At 35.1% G+C, this 18,720-nt stretch overlaps 2 protein-coding genes across 3 annotated transcripts; both read right to left on the bottom strand.

The window, feature by feature from the left end:
* Positions 1–3,891: 3,891 nt before the first annotated feature.
* On the bottom strand, positions 3,892–10,705 carry LOC124449330 (3-galactosyl-N-acetylglucosaminide 4-alpha-L-fucosyltransferase FUT3-like). The gene is made up of 3 exons (XM_047000263.1): positions 10,135–10,705; positions 9,878–10,063; positions 3,892–4,445 (listed from the first exon to the last, which is right to left on the bottom strand). The coding sequence occupies exons 1-3, from the start codon at positions 10,703–10,705 to the stop codon at positions 3,985–3,987; spliced, it is 1,218 nt and encodes a 405-aa protein (XP_046856219.1). The 3' UTR covers positions 3,892–3,984.
* A 679-nt stretch (positions 10,706–11,384) lies between these two features.
* LOC124447902 (cytoplasmic phosphatidylinositol transfer protein 1-like) lies at positions 11,385–18,266 on the bottom strand. 2 transcript variants are annotated; one of them, XM_046998898.1, is made up of 11 exons: positions 18,067–18,266; positions 17,376–17,524; positions 17,134–17,222; positions 16,353–16,360; positions 16,195–16,266; positions 15,654–15,752; positions 14,783–14,842; positions 13,621–13,716; positions 13,509–13,533; positions 13,385–13,423; positions 11,385–12,244 (listed from the first exon to the last, which is right to left on the bottom strand). In XM_046998898.1, the coding sequence occupies exons 1-11, from the start codon at positions 18,109–18,111 to the stop codon at positions 12,114–12,116; spliced, it is 813 nt and encodes a 270-aa protein (XP_046854854.1). In that variant the 5' UTR covers positions 18,112–18,266; the 3' UTR covers positions 11,385–12,113. The 2 variants fall into 2 exon arrangements, with proteins under 2 accessions (XP_046854854.1, XP_046854853.1); XM_046998897.1 differs by lacking the exon at positions 13,385–13,423 and having other exon boundaries at positions 13,470–13,533; positions 18,067–18,257.
* Between the last annotated feature and the right edge of the window lie 454 nt (positions 18,267–18,720).

The raw sequence follows: 18,720 nt of genomic DNA, 5'->3' as shown, positions 1-18,720 counted from the left end.
TTTCCTTAGAATTGAAAGTTTGAAACGTCAACAGGTGAAGGTTGTTGAAATGCATTTGAAATGTCTTCTCAAGAGCAAAACTTTGCTTTTTGGTACATCTGACAGAATTGTTTTGATGACCACTCTGAGACATTATTGTTTTTTCACCAACATGCACACTTTCGAACAACGTTGTTGCACACGTTCTGTTTCCTAAATGATTTGAAAATCTCCTTCTTTTGGTGTTGATGTTCCCTGCTTCGCACATCGTTTTTAAATATTTTCTTAAAGTATTTAATCAAGTTACTTGTGAACCATATCTAGTGTCTCCAACCTCACAGCCAGGCACACCTAATAATTTTTTAGGCACTTTGAGAAGCGCACATAATTGGAAATTAACACCCTTGTGAGAACAGCAAAAAGACAGTAACAGCGCGTTCAGACTGAGTGCTCCGGTACGGTGCTCAGGCACGGGCACCAATGTGAACACAACATTTTGATGGTGCCTGAGTCAAAGTGCCCGGGTTTGGGCACCCCCAAATTAGGTAGTACCCGAGTACGGTGTTCAGGCACGGGCACCAATGTGAACGCAAAGAACGGCGTCACAACAGAGATGGCGGGTGCTAAATGGACGAACGAGGAAACAGTTGCTCTTTTGAACGCTTATAACTCGGAAACTGTGCAAAACAACATTGATAGTATGAGCTCAAATAAAGAATTGTTTAACAATATACAAAGAATCATGAAAGAAGAGTCGCATACAGAAAGGACTGTTGATCAAATTAAGACAAAGCTGAAGAAGCTGCGAAGTGGATATGTAAAATTGAAGGACAGAATGAAAACATCTGGATCCGAACACCCATACTTCTCAAGCGCTCTTAGCAGCGTGGAAAAATGGCTTTAAAGCACTGGGACTTGCTGGATGGAATTCTCGGTAAGATAGCATTATCACAGCTCTACCTAAAATCTTTGTTTTCTACCAGTTATATGTTGTTTTGAAAATACTGAAAACAATTGATGTAAACATAATTATTGATTAAATATGAAGGTACTAGGCCGGTTAATGATCCTCCTGAGGATCAGTTGTTTCAAAGTGAAAGTGTGGTACAGACAGAAGACTCTGGACAGGATTGTACTGGTCAATTGGTCACTGGTGTACATGCTACTAATCATCATGCTGCTGATCTCGATGTTGCTGATCATGATGCTGCTGGTCACGATGCTGCTGTACAAAATACAAGAAAAGAGCTGGAAATTCAATTCAAAGACGATACAATAAAAGAGCTAGACTAGTTGATGTGGTCAAGAGTTCTAATGATCAATTTGAAGAATTACAGAAGACATTGTCAAAATAACATGATAGATTTTAGAGTCCGTTGCATTTTAGATAAAATTTAAATTTCTAATGCCTGGTAAATTAACGTCTCAATGTTATATATACTTATACAGTTTCAATGCTTCATCAATCATTGTGCTAAACAGCTAAACCAATTGATGCTAGGTATTTTCAGCTATGTGCATATATCACATATCTTTGATACAAGCACAACTGCACTAAAGCATTTTTGTTCCCGGGAATTTAACTATACATCCTGAAAATTGATTTTCACTAACGACATAAACAAACGCACAAGCAAAGCACATTCTCCCGAAACTGGTAGAAATAAAACAAAAACGAACTTTCTTTTCAATTTGCTTTTATTTCAACTTACGCTATTGCCAAGTTATTGTGCTTGTGCTTAGGCTTATAACAATCATTGTGCGCTATTTTATATTCTTCAGTCTTTGCTTGTCCTTATGGCTATGTGTAGCATGTGAAAACCAGTCTTATGAAGCCAATAATGTACTACAGCAAGTACAGTTCCTTGAAATTACAGTCGCAGTTGCTGTTTCTTTATTTGCTTTTTTGTTCACTTTTCTTCCATCTGTTGTCTCAGTCGATAAATAATTTATATAGTTTTAAACAGCGCAGTTCAGATGCTCCTTCAAGATAGGGAGATATATTGATTATGCCTTGACAGCTGTGAATTTTTCTGAGAAAATTACGAGAATTGAAAGTATTTTCCGTCGATAGAGCACATTACTTTGCTCAGCGTTCCGTTTTATTGCAACTGGCTGTAGAAACAAGTTGTTTCAACATCTTGTAAAAGTTGTAACAGGTTGTAACTTGCTCGAAGGAACTTGAAAATTCAATATAGCTTTGATCATTACTGCATTCAGCATTGATTTAGTTTGTACGACTTGTAGAAGCAGGACAATGAACTTTTCTGAATGTTTTTAAATAAACACAACAAATACATAGTTTCTTTCACCGGGAGCGTTTGCATAGCATAAATAATTAATTTCTTTAGAAAATTTCTTTTCGCAGTCAGTGAATCATGAAATATTTGCATAAAGCAAAGTCAGTCTGCCTTGGCACGCTAATGAAAGTCGTTGATGGTTTTAGAAAAGATAGTACCGATAAAAGTGAAATTTTGGGTCTCTATCGCGACATTTGGGGAATTCAACGAGAATTCTTTTTAAGAACGAATACACTTACATTCTGGTTTGGTCTCTATGAGTGTGTTTGGATTCCAAGTACAGTATGGAATAATATCCTTTTGAATTTGTTTTGTTCAATGCTTATAAAATAAATAGCATCATTTTTTATTTATAAATAAGCAACTTAAGTATTTAATACCAGTCTAATACAGACAAGGCCAACCGCATATACAAGCAGAAAAATAATCAAAATATGTAATTTTACGAAAGATTGTTATATGCAGTGCGGTGTTTGAAATTAAATGAAGATATAATCCCGTTGAGTCACCTGAATTTTTCAGGTTCATGAGACAATTGCTTAAATTGTCCAGCAAAAGTGCGAAGATCATATCTTCATTTAATATGTAATTTTGTTAAAGAGAAACAATGCAGGGTGTCGAACGCAAATTTCGTAAGAGTTTTCGGGAATAAAAGACTTAAATGTAATATTCGCAGAAGAGTTGCCAGAATTCTTTCTTATGCATATTAAAAGTAAAGTTCCACAAAAATTTCTTATAAAGTAAAAAAAGATGAAAACTACGTACTGTACGGTAGTTGACGGAAAACGACAGTTTGAAGAACTATAATACCAATAAGTGAGACTTGAGTTTACCACATGATTTGTTTTGGAGTGCCAAAGGGCTGACGATTCATAGGCCTTTTCACAGTAAAATTTTTAAAAAATTCACATCGTTATTACATAATTCCCATGTTGAATAAGTAAATCAATGGTAAAGGGGATTATATCTATTCATGGATAGAGAATGTTCATTTATGAAAATCCATTATGGATATTCAAAAACCTTTATGGATTTTACATAACACATTACAAAATATATGCAATAAAAAGCATACCATACCACCATACCCTGATTAATATGTAGCTGTGTTTGCATTAACCTGTGCAAAACAGATCTGAGCACAACCAATAAAATCAATCAATCAATCAATCAACGAGAATTTGCAAATCAATCATGAATACATTGTAGAGGAAAAATTAAAACATTTGTTTTAAATTTGTCTATTTTGCTCGATTGTTATTTTATAAACGAAATGAAAGATGTTTTTTGTTTTTGCACAGGCCTATAAAAAGCTCAGAGATGTTTGTCAAAACTCTCAAGCATGTGTAACCCTCGACCTTCAGCCTCAGGCTTGCACTGATCTGCTCTTGAGTTCTCCCAAAGGTCTTCTGGGTTTTCATGAGCCTGTGCAAACACAGTACACATCATCTATTTCATAAACAATGGAGTTTTGGAGAAATTTCTTGTGTTTGAGGTTAATGGCCTCCCAATATAAAATCCTTAAAATACCCCTTGGCAATAACTATCATTTTTAAGTAACTTGTCCTCAGGGTACTTCATTGTACCTTAGTGCCACCACATTGTACTTCTATAACTATTATTTTCTTCATGTTAAACATTGCATTAATAAAACCTCATATAAATAAAACTTCTGTTTTTATTAAAATCTATGCTCTTTCCTTTGCTAGAATATGATAGTTCTGCTGAGACTTCTGCAAACCTTTTCTGCATCAAAGTACTCGTCAAAATCCTGGTATGTTTTTAGAGGCAGGGATTTGTTGTGTAACATCTTGCACAATCTACAAGGCCATGGCTCCAAATTTGTCACTTTATAATGCTGCCGCCATGCAAAATACTCATTATATGCCGTGTTGTTCTTATCAAGATATTTGATGTACTCAACAAGACCATTCAAAGTTGGAAATGCAGAAGCATCAATGTATGAGCCAGGAATAGCCAGCTCTTTGAAGAATGACAAACCAAAAACAATAGGAACAGCATTGATATCGAAAGCTGCTTTCCAATATTTCTCAGTTATATAGTCTTCACAAATGCTATTCTCAAGAGATATATAAAATTTGTATCTTTTCAATTTTTCAGCACACTTTTTGCTCCATCTTGGACAAGCTACTCTCCCAAATACACCTGTTTTGTTATTTACCATAAATGTTTGAAATTTAGCTAAGCACAGGTTTTACTATCAGACTGATATATTTTTAACATATTGTTTTGTGTATAAGCAATACAATCGATATACGTATGAACTTTCAACTTAGTTTCAAACGAATTTCTTGTCTAAGTTGTCCGAAACATTCAACCATGTGCAAGATTCAGTAAATAAAATACGAAAACGAAATACTTATACAGCAACTAACCTTTGAATTCTCTCGAAATTGTTGCCGGCACTCTTTCATAATATACTTTCTTTCTTCCAAAGTATCTTTAGCAAGATTACTGCTTGCTTTCCAGTTCTTAGCCACTCGCAAAATTTGACGATATAGCGAAATAACTTCGTTTCTTTTTGACATTCCTACTGCACAACAGAAGAAACTCTCACATACCAAACATCTCCGATACCAAAATATGCTAAGATTCGGGGTACAATTTCGTTTCCAGAAAGATTTCCATAGAGACTGAACCTCGAACGTGAGGCAAAAGAACAAGTTTACGTCGAAAGCATTTTGCTGGTAAAGCTAGACAAGGTTATAGGCAATGGTAAAAATCAAAATTTTCATAAACAAACTTTCGACATTGGACAATGAAGCCAAAATCGTTGGGCGCTAAGACTCCAAGCAATTTCCGGGAGCTGATAGACTTGCAACGATAACTTGTTTGCAACCATTGCAACCGTTTACTGCACGATTGCTTAGGTGAATTTATTACGATTTCTTGCGTGAATTTCTCGAAGAAGTTTGTGGAATTAACGGGATGGATTGTTTCGAGTAGGTTTTTTAATAAAAAAATGCCTAAAAACCGAGAGATTGAACAACGTTGCCTACAGTAATTTTCAAACTGCAAATCAGCTCCCAAAATATATCCCAAGATCCCCTAAGAAATCACAATCTTCTCACTTTTATCGGCAAGTTGACTAAGAGAGAGAAGAGAGAATGACATTCACATAATGATTATGAATTTGTGCATCAGAATACGTCTCACACCCGCATTACGTATTCTATCAGTTCAGCCACTGAGCTGTTTATCTTATGATATTACGCATTTAATAGAAACGACAAGTTTTTTTAAAATAAACATGTTTCAACATCTCATGATGCCATCTTCAGTATATATATTCATATTATATATATATATTGATAATAAGAAGAAACTACACAAAACTACAATTTCATCCGGACAAGCCTGTTTCGTGATTGCTCACTCTTCAGGGGATAATATTAAAAATTATATATAAATTATACATATATTATATATATATTATATATTATATATGTATATATATTATATATATATTCATCACATACATAATATTCCTTATAATACTGAAGATGGCGTCATGAAATGTTGAAACATGTTTATTTTAAAAACTTGTCGTTTTATTAAATGCGCAATATTAATAGTGCTTTTACGCAGCTACGGTAATATTATCTTATGATGCTGTAGGTGCATAATTATATATGCGCGAAAACGAAGTCAACAAATCGTGGATATTTTTAATTTCTTGCAATAAAATCCTTTAAGATCTACCAAGATCCTATAAGATCTTGTATAATATTAAATATCCCTTAAGGTCTCCCCCCAGTGACACGTTCTTACAGGATCCAACAATCACATTAAGCTCTTTTCACTATCTTTCAGGATCATCTTTTAAAACTGAATGCCGAGTTCGTGCAGTATTCAAGTAAAAAAGGAATTTTAACAAGTTTTTAAAGACCATGGTATTACACTTGAAATGAAACGACGTACGTGTTTCCATTATGCTGAAAAACCAGCAAACTTTTTATCTTTTATGTATTTGTGGTGCAAGCTAGGACATATTTCTTTCTTTATTTCGACGTTAGTTTTCCTTAGAATTGAAAGTTTGAAACGTCAACAGGTGAAGGTTGTTGAAATGCATTTGAAATGTCTTCTCAAGAGCAAAACTTTGCTTTTTGGTACATCTGACCGAATTGTTTTGATGACCACTCCGAGACATTATTGTTTTTTCATCAACATGCACACTTTCGAACAACGTTGTTACACACGTTGTGTTTCCTAAATGATTTGAAAATCTCCTTCTTTTGGTGTTGATGTTCCCTGCTTCGCACATCGTTTGTAAATATTTTCTTAAAGTATTTAATCAAGTTAATTGTGAACGTTATCTAGTGTCTCCAACCTCACAGCCAGGCACACATCATAATTTTTGAAGCACTTTGAGAAGCGCACATAATTCAAAATTGACACCCTTATGAGAACAGCCAAAAGGCATTAAGACGAAAAAGAACATGATCACGTGTGTGTCCTTCATAGAATTTAGATTTTAGAGTCCGTTGCATTTTTAGATAAAATTTAAATTTCTAATGCCTGGTAAATTAACGTCTCAATGTTATATATACTTATACAGTTTCAATGCTTCATCGATCATTGTGCTAAACAGCTAAACCAATTGATGCTAGGTATTTTCAGCTATGTGCATATATTACATATCTTTGATACAAGCACAACTGCACTAAAGCATTTTTGTTCCCGGGAATTTAACTATACATCCTGAAAATTGATTTTCACTAACGACATAAACAAACGCACAAGCAAAGCACATTCTCCCGAAACTGGAAGAAATAAAACAAAAACGAACTTTCTTTTCAATTTGCTTTTATTTCAACTTACGCTATTGCCAAGTTATTGTGCTTGTGCTTAGGCTTATAACAATCATTGTGCGCTATTTTATATTCTTCAGTCTTTGCTTGTCCTTATGGCTATGTGTAGCATGTGAAAACCAGTCTTATGAAGCCAATAATGTACTACAGCAAGTACAGTTCCTTGAAATTACAGTCGCAGTTGCTGTTTCTTTATTTGCTTTTTTGTTCACTTTTCTTCCATCTGTTGTCTCAGTCGATAAATAATTTATATAGTTTTAAACAGCGCAGTTCAGATGCTCCTTCAAGATAGGGAGATATATTGATTATGCCTTGACAGCTGTGAATTTTTCTGAGAAAATTACGAGAATTGAAAGTATTTTCCGTCGATAGAGCACATTACTTTGCTCAGCGTTCCGTTTTATTGCAACTGGCTGTAGAAACAAGTTGTTTCAACATGTTGTAAAAGTTGTAACAGGTTGTAACTTGCTCGAAGGAACTTGAAAATTCAATATTTTCATCTTTGATCATTACAGCATTCAGCATTGATTTAGTTTGTACGACTTGTAGAAGCAGGACAATGAACTTTTCTGAATGTTTTTAAATAAACACAACAAATACATAGTTTCTTTCACCGGGAGCGTTTGCATAGCATAAATAATTAATTTCTTTAGAAAATTTCTTTTCGCAGTCAGTGAATCATGAAATATTTGCATAAAGCAAAGTCAGTCTGCCTTGGCACGCTAATGAAAGTCGTTGATGGTTTTAGAAAAGATAGTACTGATAAAAGTGAAATTTTGGGTCTCTATCGCGACATTTGGGGAATTCAACGAGAATTCTTTTTAAGAACGAATACACTTACATTCTGGTTTGGTCTCTATGAGTGTGTTTGGATTCCAAGTACAGTATGGAATAATATCCTTTTGAATTTGTTTTTGTTCAATGCTTATAAAATAAATAGCATCATTTTTTATTTATAAATAAGCAACTTAAGTATTTAATACCAGTCTAATACAGACAAGGCCAACCGCATATACAAGCAGAAAAATAATCAAAATATGTAATTTTTCGAAAGATTGTTATATGCAGTGCGGTGTTTGAAATTAAATGAAGATATAATCCCGTTGAGTCACCTGAATTTTTCAGGTTCATGAGACAATTGCTTAAATTGTCCAGCAAAAGTGCGAAGATCATATCTTCATTTAATATGTAATTTTGTTAAAGAGAAACAATGCAGGGTGTCGAACGCAAATTTCGTAAGAGTTTTTCGGGGAATAAAAGACTTAAATGTAATATTCGCAGAAGAGTTGCCAGAATTCTTTCTTATGCATATTAAAAGTAAAGTTCCACAAAAATTTCTTATAAAGTAAAAAAAGATGAAAACTACGTACTGTACGGTAGTTGACGGAAAACGACAGTTTGAAGAACTATAATACCAATAAGTGAGACTTGAGTTTACCACATGATTTGTTTTGGAGTGCCAAAGGGCTGACGATTCATAGGCCTTTTCACAGTAAAATTTTTAAAAAATTCACATCGTTATTACATAATTCCCATGTTGAATAAGTAAATCAATGGTAAAGGGGATTATATCTATTCATGGATAGAGAATGTTCATTTATGAAAATCCATTATGGATATTCAAAAACCTTTATGGATTTTACATAACACATTACAAAATATATGCAATAAAAGCATACCATACCACCATACCTGATTAATATGTAGCTGTGTTTGCATTAACCTGTGCAAAACAGATCTGAGCACAACCAATAAAATCAATCAATCAATCAATCAACGAGAATTTGCAAATCAATCATGAATACATTGTAGAGGAAAAATTAAAACATTTGTTTTAAATTTGTCTATTTTGCTCGATTGTTATTTTATAAACGAAATGAAAGATGTTTTTTGTTTTTGCACAGGCCTATAAAAAGCTCAGAGATGTTTGTCAAAACTCTCAAGCATGTGTAACCCTCGACCTTCAGCCTCAGGCTTGCACTGATCTGCTCTTGAGTTCTCCCAAAGGTCTTCTGGGTTTTCATGAGCCTGTGCAAACACAGTACACATCATCTATTTCATAAACAATGGAGTTTTGGAGAAATTTCTTGTGTTTGAGGTTAATGGCCTCCCAATATAAAATCCTTAAAATACCCCTTGGCAATAACTATCATTTTAAGTAACTTGTCCTCAGGGTACTTCATTGTACCTTAGTGCCACCACATTGTACTTCTATAACTATTATTTTCTTCATGTTAAACATTGCATTAATAAAACCTCATATAAATAAAACTTCTGTTTTTATTAAAATCTATGCTCTTTCCTTTGCTAGAATATGATAGTTCTGCTGAGACTTCTGCAAACCTTTTCTGCATCAAAGTACTTCAAAATCCTGGTATGTTTTTAGAGGCAGGGATTTGTTGTGTAACATCTTGCACAATCTACAAGGCCATGGCTCCAAATTTGTCACTTTATAATGCTGCCGCCATGCAAAATACTCATTATATGCCGTGTTGTTCTTATCAAGATATTTGATGTACTCAACAAGACCATTCAAAGTTGGAAATGCAGAAGCATCAATGTATGAGCCAGGAATAGCCAGCTCTTTGAAGAATGACAAACCAAAAACAATAGGAACAGCATTGATATCGAAAGCTGCTTTCCAATATTTCTCAGTTATATAGTCTTCACAAATGCTATTCTCAAGAGATATATAAAATTTGTATCTTTTCAATGTTTCAGCACACTTTTTGCTCCATCTTGGACAAGCTACTCTCCCAAATACACCTCCACATTTACCATAAACATCAACCTTCACTATTTTATTCAAGGCATGGAAAAAATTCTCCCTGATGCCATCGATAGTCTTACAATGGCTTTGGACCAAAACAAGTAATTTGTCCTTCCCTGTTGCGAAATTTCTCTGCATTCCTAGACAGGAGGAAGGGAAATGTGTTAGCATGTCTTTTGAGGCTTGCTCAACAGAAAGTGATTAGTAATGGGCCCTGAAGGCGTGTTCCTAAGGAAAAACAAATTAAACCAACCTTTGTCTTCAATTAACTTCTTCGTGTAAGAACCGTAAGGTTGATGAATGTCGGATCGTCTATCATAAGTCATCGTCCAGTTGAACATACCATTGTAATCTTTGGGTATGATCTTTGAATAATAAGGACATTCCATCGTAAAGTAAATCCAACGTTGCGAAGTTCGTCTCTCTTTCAAAGGCATATGCTCGGCAGAAGGTAAATCGCGTGCATGAAATACTACAGCATCGCTTTCCCCAAATCGACTTTTATCAGTGGTAATGTGACAGTTGAATGGTTGGCAGCATCGCCAACGAAGCGTGTCGGTATGAAAAATAGGGAGATCCTCGAATATTGTTGTGTAGAACAAAATGAGTTTTTTAGCTCCGTTGTACGAGGTTGTAGCATTTTCTACACATTCGTGTTTTTCGTCAAACCTTACGTGTTTATATACTAGTTTCTTCGGTGCATACTCAATTTCAAAGAGCAACGAACACGTAAAACATAAAACAACAACGATACTTATTGTTATAGAGAGTTTTCTGTATGAACTTCGAAAAAAACAGAAACCAATCAACAATCTTTGCAGCATATTGTTTCTACTCCAATATTTGAGATGGAATTTGTAATTTATTTCGTAATCATTGGTAAATAATTTATATCAAGTTATGCACTGGTGTACAGTAAGGGAAGCGGTGTATGGTCTTAAGCTTCCTGCTTAGCATGACGATTCGTTTTCACTTTTCAACTCTTTTCAGGACGTTTCAAAAATTTCCTCGTCAGAGATAGAATATTTTGTTTGCAACAATAATTCCTTAGTTTCCGTGAATTTCTTTGCTATAAAACTGTTGTAGGCGTTTTTATTGGATAATATACAAGTGTATTTTTGTAATTTCGGCATTTACACATAATAATGGAAAGAGTATATATTGTTAAAATTATTTTCAAAAACATTTTCAAAGGATCCCTTTTTCCACAGAGCGCCCACCGTCATAATTCTCTACCGTAATTGAGCAAATCTTGATGCGATAACAATTTGCACAAGCTCATAATTTGATGTTTTTCTGTTACTGCTTACTGTAAAACTGGTATTGTAAATTTGGTGCTGTAAAACTGGTATTGTAAATTTGGTGCTGTAAAACTGGTACTGAAAACTGATGCTGTAAAACACGTGCTGTAAAACTGGTGATATAAAACTCTTACTTAAATTGGTACTCCCCTACCCCCTCAATAATTTGCCACAGATTTACTTTTAAAAGTACCTCGATGGCTCAAAGTAAAATACTTGCTATAATATGTTGATGTTACATTGATAGATACAGTTTGTTGTACATATATATATATTACAGTTGTTTCCTTCAACCCTCCCAATGATGTCGGGTTGTGCCAAATCCAAAATCACTTCTTTCCTACGCCTCCGAAGCTTTTGTGCTTTTAAGAGTTTAACAAAACATTTAACGGCAAAATGTGCACAATAATGCGCATGCGTTAGTTTAGCATGGTGATTTCTAACGATACATCACGTATATTACAAAAAAGTATAAAGTCAAATTTTGCCAGTATACCGTTTTTACCACAAAACCTAGTATTATGTTAAACACCTTTAGTCTATCTAGCGTTCATAGCTCACAGTTTATAAAACGTTACGTAAAAATTGCCAGGATAAAAGATAAAAACAAGAAATAAAAAATTTTTTGAAGAATTATGAAGGAAAGTTGAGCCCCCATTTTAACAGCAAGGGCAGTGGTGTGAAAATTCCAACCCTCTTTCTACCTGCCGATACACCCCTGTGATCAACATATTACATCACATTTGAAGGTCAAAGGCAACGGAAGATTGATAATTGGGGAGGGGGGAGGGGGGAGGGGGTAATATTCATATATATGATACACCCCCCCCCCAAAATCATTAATCTTTCGTCGCTCTTGTAATAAAACTAGAGATCGTTGATTACATAAAGAAGTTCCAGAACTTTAAAATTTGAATAAATACTACACGATCTAAACAGACGAGTTTCTGGGTGATGTCACCGAATCATCCGACGATTCTGCAACGTCAGCTCCAACAACCACATCATTCGTCTCCTTCTGCTTAACCTTCTCAAATTCTCTGACATCGTTCAATTCCATGTCTGAGAAGACAAAATTCATCAAGCATAATTAAAAACATCGTATTACATCATTAAGATAAAAATTTTACACACAGACACAGTCACGAAATTGATTGATCCTGATTAGATTTGATTAGATTTTGGGGGCTACTTTCCAAGTGTTTCCAAATCTTGTTAATCCGTAGATATCTTTTGCAAGTGTGCTCCCACACGGAACACAATTTAACTTTTTACCAGACGCTATTGCAAATTTGCAACAATTACAAAATAAAGTGAAACTCGATGGAAGAAAAAGTTGATGGATAAATGGTTGAATACTGCTCCGAAGAGTGCTTTAGCCATGATAGAGCAACAATCAGAACAACGAGTGTTACTCTATCAAAGATGTTACAGCATCGCAGTGTGACAGCAAATGAAACAGTTAATTTTACAATCACGCCTTGGTTCTCGTCGTGAAGGATTCGTTTTATTCCTAACAGATGATGATTGTTCAGCCAAGGCTAGGAGGGAAGCTTATCCGTCGTACCTTTCCAGTAAATCCATAAATACCCATTAACACTCACCCCACCACTCATCAATCCATGAAAATGCTTGTCTATGACCCCCACCTACCCTCCAAGTAAACCCATAAACACCCATCAATACTCACCCCACCATTCATCAATTCACGAAAATGCTTGTCTATTACCCCCTCCTACCCTCCAAGTAAATCCATAAATACCCATCAATACTCACCCCACCATTCATCAATTCACGAAAATGCTTGTCTATGACCCCATCCTACCCTCCAAGTAAATCCATAAATACCCATCAATAGTCACCCCACCATTCATCAATTCACGAAAATGCTTGTCTATGACCCCATCCTACCCTCCAAGTAAATCCATAAATACCCATCAATACTCACCCCACCATTCATCAATCCACGAAAATGCTTGTCTGTGACCCTCCTACCCTCCAAGTAAATCCATAAATACCCATCAATACTCACCCCACCATTCATCAATTCACGAAAATGCTTGTCTATGACCCTCCTACCCTCCAAGTAAACCCATAAATACCCATCAATACTCACCCCACCATTCATCAATCCACGAAAATGCTTGTCTATGATCCCCTCCTACCCTCCAAGTAAACCCATAAACACCCATCAATACTCACCCCACCATTCATCAATCCACGAAAATGCTTGTCTATGACCCCTCCTACCCTCCAAGTAAATCAATAAATACCCATCAATACTCACCCCACCATTCATCAATCCACGAAAATGCTTGTCTATGACCCACTAAGAGCACGTCACGAATGCCCTTGGTAAAAAAATGACTTCATTAATTCTCTACATGTTAGAGACCAAACGGAATCGACAACGATAAAACGTGCCTTGAATTTTGTACCTTGTGAACAAAGGACTCCACTCTTGACTGTAACCCCCAAACGTCGAAAGAAACAGTTACCATTTTATACGAACACATTATCGGTTTTGACGTATCCTTAAAATGACACCAATACACATTACATTATGCATTGTATATCAGTAGATAAACAAGTCATGCTTAGTTTGACAAGTCGAGACCAATGCATATACATTGTACTTCATTTAATATAAACGACGAGTTTTTTGAGAATAGACATGTTTCGACATCTCATGATGCCATCTTCAGTATGAGTGAATAAACACATAAATGATACAAAGTTTACAAAAGTAATACAGTAACAATAAGATAAAAAATATAAATATATAAAAAATGAAAGTTTCTCCGGATCTCATTTTCATTTTCAGTTTCATTTTTTATGCATTAAATGCCTGGATTACCAATTTTCAAACTTATATATAAATATGGATAAATATGGATAAATATGGATAAATTATAACAATCGCGAGGAAATGAGATAATGGAAGCGTGTTACAAACAAAATATCGTGTTCAATCTAAAAACTTGAACATGGAGGTCAGGGGGTTAGTTTTGTCAATGTGGAGTGCTTCTTTCATTTTCAGGGAGAATAAGGTGTCGGCAGTGTCTATGATTTAAAAGCGAGAGGTTGAATAGTTGGTTTTACAGGAATGAGATTTAATGAGATTTTAATGAGATTACGAAAGATTAAAAGAGACTACGAAATTATGGATGCATTGTATGTTATTATTACACACTTTGGAATCTTGAAATTTGCAGCCCGGTCTACTTTCAAAATTAATGGCCTCGACGGTCGGATAATTTTCCAAGGGGGGTGGGGTGGAGAGCGCTAAGTTTGGGGTCGTTATTTTCGGCATGGGTTAATCCTCATGGTTAACTCTTACTCCACGCTTTATGAACGGTATTTTTCAATGTGTTTAAAGTTGTGTAGGGTTGTTGATGGTTGACATATATGTACACGAATGGATAATGAGTGTAAATGTTGTAAAGCTCTTAAAAGTTCCATTAAGAGGGCGGTTACTTTTGAGGAGGCTATTTTCGAGAATCTATAGTAATCAAGGCCTCGAGCCTCCCTTGAATAATTCAAAACTAGCAAAGCTATCTTTATATAGCAATGATGTAGATAATGAATAGTTGAACCTACCCGCCATCCCTCATTTAATGGACCTCTATTAGTTTTTGCCGATTTGAAATAACGACAATCCTAAAACGGTAAAGTGACAGATGTATTGCAGTGTAATGTTAGAAGACCTGTGTTAAAAAATAACAGTCCACCGATTTGTAATATTTCTATTCTGAATAATAAGAATCACTTGCACTCAATGTATACGTCATACACTACGTCATTAGTGACGTCCGTGGGATTTTTTTCTATGGTGGGGACTATTGTTAGTACACTCTGCTCTACCAGGGAACATCTGCGAGCTAGCCGTTACTTGGTTATAAGATGAGTGATTTTGACGACTGTGGTCTTCCGTTTAATACTTAACGAAAAAACGAAAACGAAACCTCTCATCGAAAACGAAAAAAACGAAACGCTTATAAAAAACGAAACCACTTATCATGCATCGCACGACATGGTTGTCAATTCGTTAAAATTGAAATCAAAAGAAAAAAATTTCTTTTTTTTGACGTGAAGATATCTTTGGTGTTTTGAAATTTCATGTCAATAATAAAAGCAAGTAGAGGCAGAGCTATCGAGATAATTTGCGATGCCTGGGGCAAAATTTTGTCCCAGTCCCCTGTGACGTCATGATTTTAAACATTTGCGACTGCATGGAAAAAGTGCAACATGTGTTGAAAGTCAAAATAACTTTGATTTTGGTCTTTACATTTTCTCAAATCAGTGGTGGTTGAGCACCTGATCCTGATCTCAACCCCCCCTGGTAGAGCAGAGCAATAGCATTAATTTGAAAAAAAAGCCATGAATTTGAGGGATATTGTAGGTATGTATGCATATAGTTAGTCTGGGTACCTAAACCCACATTATTATTTCAAATAAAACACGAACAAACCTCTTCTTTAACGTAATGTTTCTCTGGGTATTCATCATAAGCAATATCAATAAAGTCAATTTCGTGCGCATCCAGCTGTGTTGAACTAACTTTAAATGGCTAAAAACACAACAGAGGGAAACATTTAGTTGCAATTTAAGGACACTATCTCAATGTAACACAAACACAGGAAATGAAGACAAGAGACTTAATTTGGGTTTCAACATGGCACGTTTGGGGGTGGGGGGCAGGGGACAACGGCCATTTAATTTGCCTAACAAAAGGCTGTGATAAAATTTGTATGTTATAACTAATAAAATCTTTTTTCCAATATTTTCTTGTGAATCAATTCTATATGTAGCATGAATCACTGAATATTGTAGATGAAGACGAAGCAGGTTAGTAGAGTTGATGTTGTTGTCAACTGACATTTCAACAACTTTAGCAGTAGTCATTTTCAGAGTCTAGTGAGAAGCCAATGTCAGGTTTGCCATATTTGCTATCTGCTTTATGTGTCATCATATTGTGTGTAGAGGAAATGAGAAACCATTCATATACATACATCTATTGATGAGCCATTGTTATTTTCATACACTGTTTCAATGTGGATTGAAAATCGTGGAACAAAGGAACACTGTTAAAAAACACAAGAGAATTCAAAATTAATTGATGTATGAAAAGTACAAAAAAACACGAATAGACATGAATGTCTCTAAGTACCGTATAGTCTGTAAATGATTGAATTTTCATCATAAAAAGAACAAAATGTAACAATTAGCAAAAGAGTTTTTGTAGAAATCAAACAAAATAGAATAAAGAACCAGTTGCAATACAGGGTGTGGCATGCCCTCCCCCAATATTTTCATGCCCCTCCCCCAATATTTTCATGCCCCTCCTCTGATATTTTCATCTAACTACTGTCCAGTGTGAAACTTAGGAGTTTCTAATAAACAGAAAGTCCAAAAATTAACTACCTAAAATACATCCCACCCCAAAATTACCCCCACTTCTTTGCCCTCCAATTGCCACAGATTCAATTTGACCTAGTACAAAACATTGCACAGGTTTTCACGCCTCATTTAGCAAAATAGATGTTAGCCATATCAGGCACATAGAACGATAATTGAGGGGAGGGGGAGTGCGTATTCATATGTGCATACGCAATATTATTTTCCTTTGAAATCCATTGTTTTTTAAGGGATTATAAAATGGATATATGAATATTGGCACCCCATATATTATTCTGGCTAGTGTTTCTCAATCAATCAATCATACAGAAAATTCACCAAATGTTTCACCTCTTAGAAACACATTTAGCATTACTCTTACACAAGTGAGTGGCAAATGAGAAAACAGCTTATAAATTTTTTAGTCAGACCATCACAAACACTGCACCAACTCTACTTCCTTTATGTCTAGCAAAATGCCATAAAAAATATGCCAAAAACATCAAGGTTTTCCCTCCGTGGGAAGAAATGATCTTTCTGAAAAAAAATTTAACCTGTTATTGTGTAAGGGTAAAAATTCCACGCTCTTTCTTCAACATAAAACACTCTTGGTATACAAGCCTTCACCCAAGAAGGCAGTCGTCTATTAAATACATAAAGCGAAGTGTTTGAATCACGATATTCAATGCAAAAGTCAAACATACGAACTTTTGAGTATATTTTTTGTGCTTTTCATGTATCCGTTAAACATGTACGTACAATCTATTCAAGTTACACATGCTTGTAGTTAACTAACCCAAACATATGAATCTTTTTTTCTGTGTACTGTCCTTTGCCATGAACAGGATGTTCGCACGCTTCATTTTTAACAACTTCGACACCTTCGCCGTCTTCGCTCTGTTGATGACTGTGTTTGCTTATCATATAAAGTTGTCCAATCTTGTACTATGAAAAACATAGCAAGGATATACAGACGGTTTTTGTAAACACTCGCATGCTTTATAAAGATCATTAGCGAAATGTTTTAGAGTCGCAAATTATTGGTTGTCAAAGAATTTGTTACAATAGACGACAATAAAAATTACCAAACTCCCAAGGGTGAAAGTATCTCCATAATGTGTCTACTTCTACATGCCCACAAACACACCCACACGATTTGATACTTTGAGTTAATCTTTAGCGTGAAATTTCAGCTACACACGACAAAATGCCGAAGTTGAACTGCCCAGGGATTATAATCTTAAATTTCACGATTTCTGCCGCTGTGAACATTATCGAAGACTTATTTAGAATCCTAGATGTATTTCTTAAAGTACGTAAGAGAATTCTCAAAATTCAATGCGTAATGAAGAAAATATTTTGGCCAAACATTAAATAATAATGACAAACAGATAAAATGAGCAGAGCCTAATAAATCGAAATGACGCTGTTCCGAAGAAAAGACCACTTCAATAAGATTAATATTTTATTTGCACAAAGTTTCAAACCTCTTCCACGCTCAATGGCATACAAATACGATATTCTTTAATCATTTTTGACACTCGACTTTCTCTCAGTTCAAATCATCTCTTTGCGATAACAACAATAAAACATGTCACGAAATCGATAAAGAAAACACGTATTTAACATGGGCCAGGTATTGTCAACATTCTTAAACCTACCTGAACGCAGGCTAAGCCTAAAATAACAAAGAGAATTATTGTAATAAACATTCTTTCTTATAAAAAACGCACCCCTCCAGCTTCGTACTCAATAAGTGTGTGTATCTTATTCAAGTCAATTTGAAAAATAACTTCACATATGTTTTAGATTCGGTCATATTTGGTTCGACGCCTGAAAGCGTTGCCAGGTTTTAAGAAAGGCGAGAGGTGTTTGAAATTATTATACCCACTAAGTTAACGATTTACCAAGGCGCCTCTTTACGCAAGGCAAACCAGATGTAGGCTATAAACAAGTTGCCACAGCCCATTGATTGGTTAGGTTTATTGGCTAAATTTGAATGGTTGGACTTACACAAGGGAAACCTACACTAAAACCATTAATTAAAACTATTAAAGAACTGTGTTTGTTGTAAAATATTCATTTCACTCACTTCCCCGTTATAAATATTCAATCGTTTATTCTTAATTCGTGTACTCATT

Source organism: Xenia sp. Carnegie-2017, unplaced genomic scaffold (genome assembly GCF_021976095.1).
Source record: "Xenia sp. Carnegie-2017 unplaced genomic scaffold, XeniaSp_v1 HiC_scaffold_23, whole genome shotgun sequence".
NCBI classification, from domain to species: Eukaryota; Metazoa; Cnidaria; class Anthozoa; order Malacalcyonacea; family Xeniidae; genus Xenia; species Xenia sp. Carnegie-2017.
The sequence above is the reverse complement of the archived record's forward strand: the minus strand, read 5'-3'. Positions and strand labels throughout refer to the sequence as shown.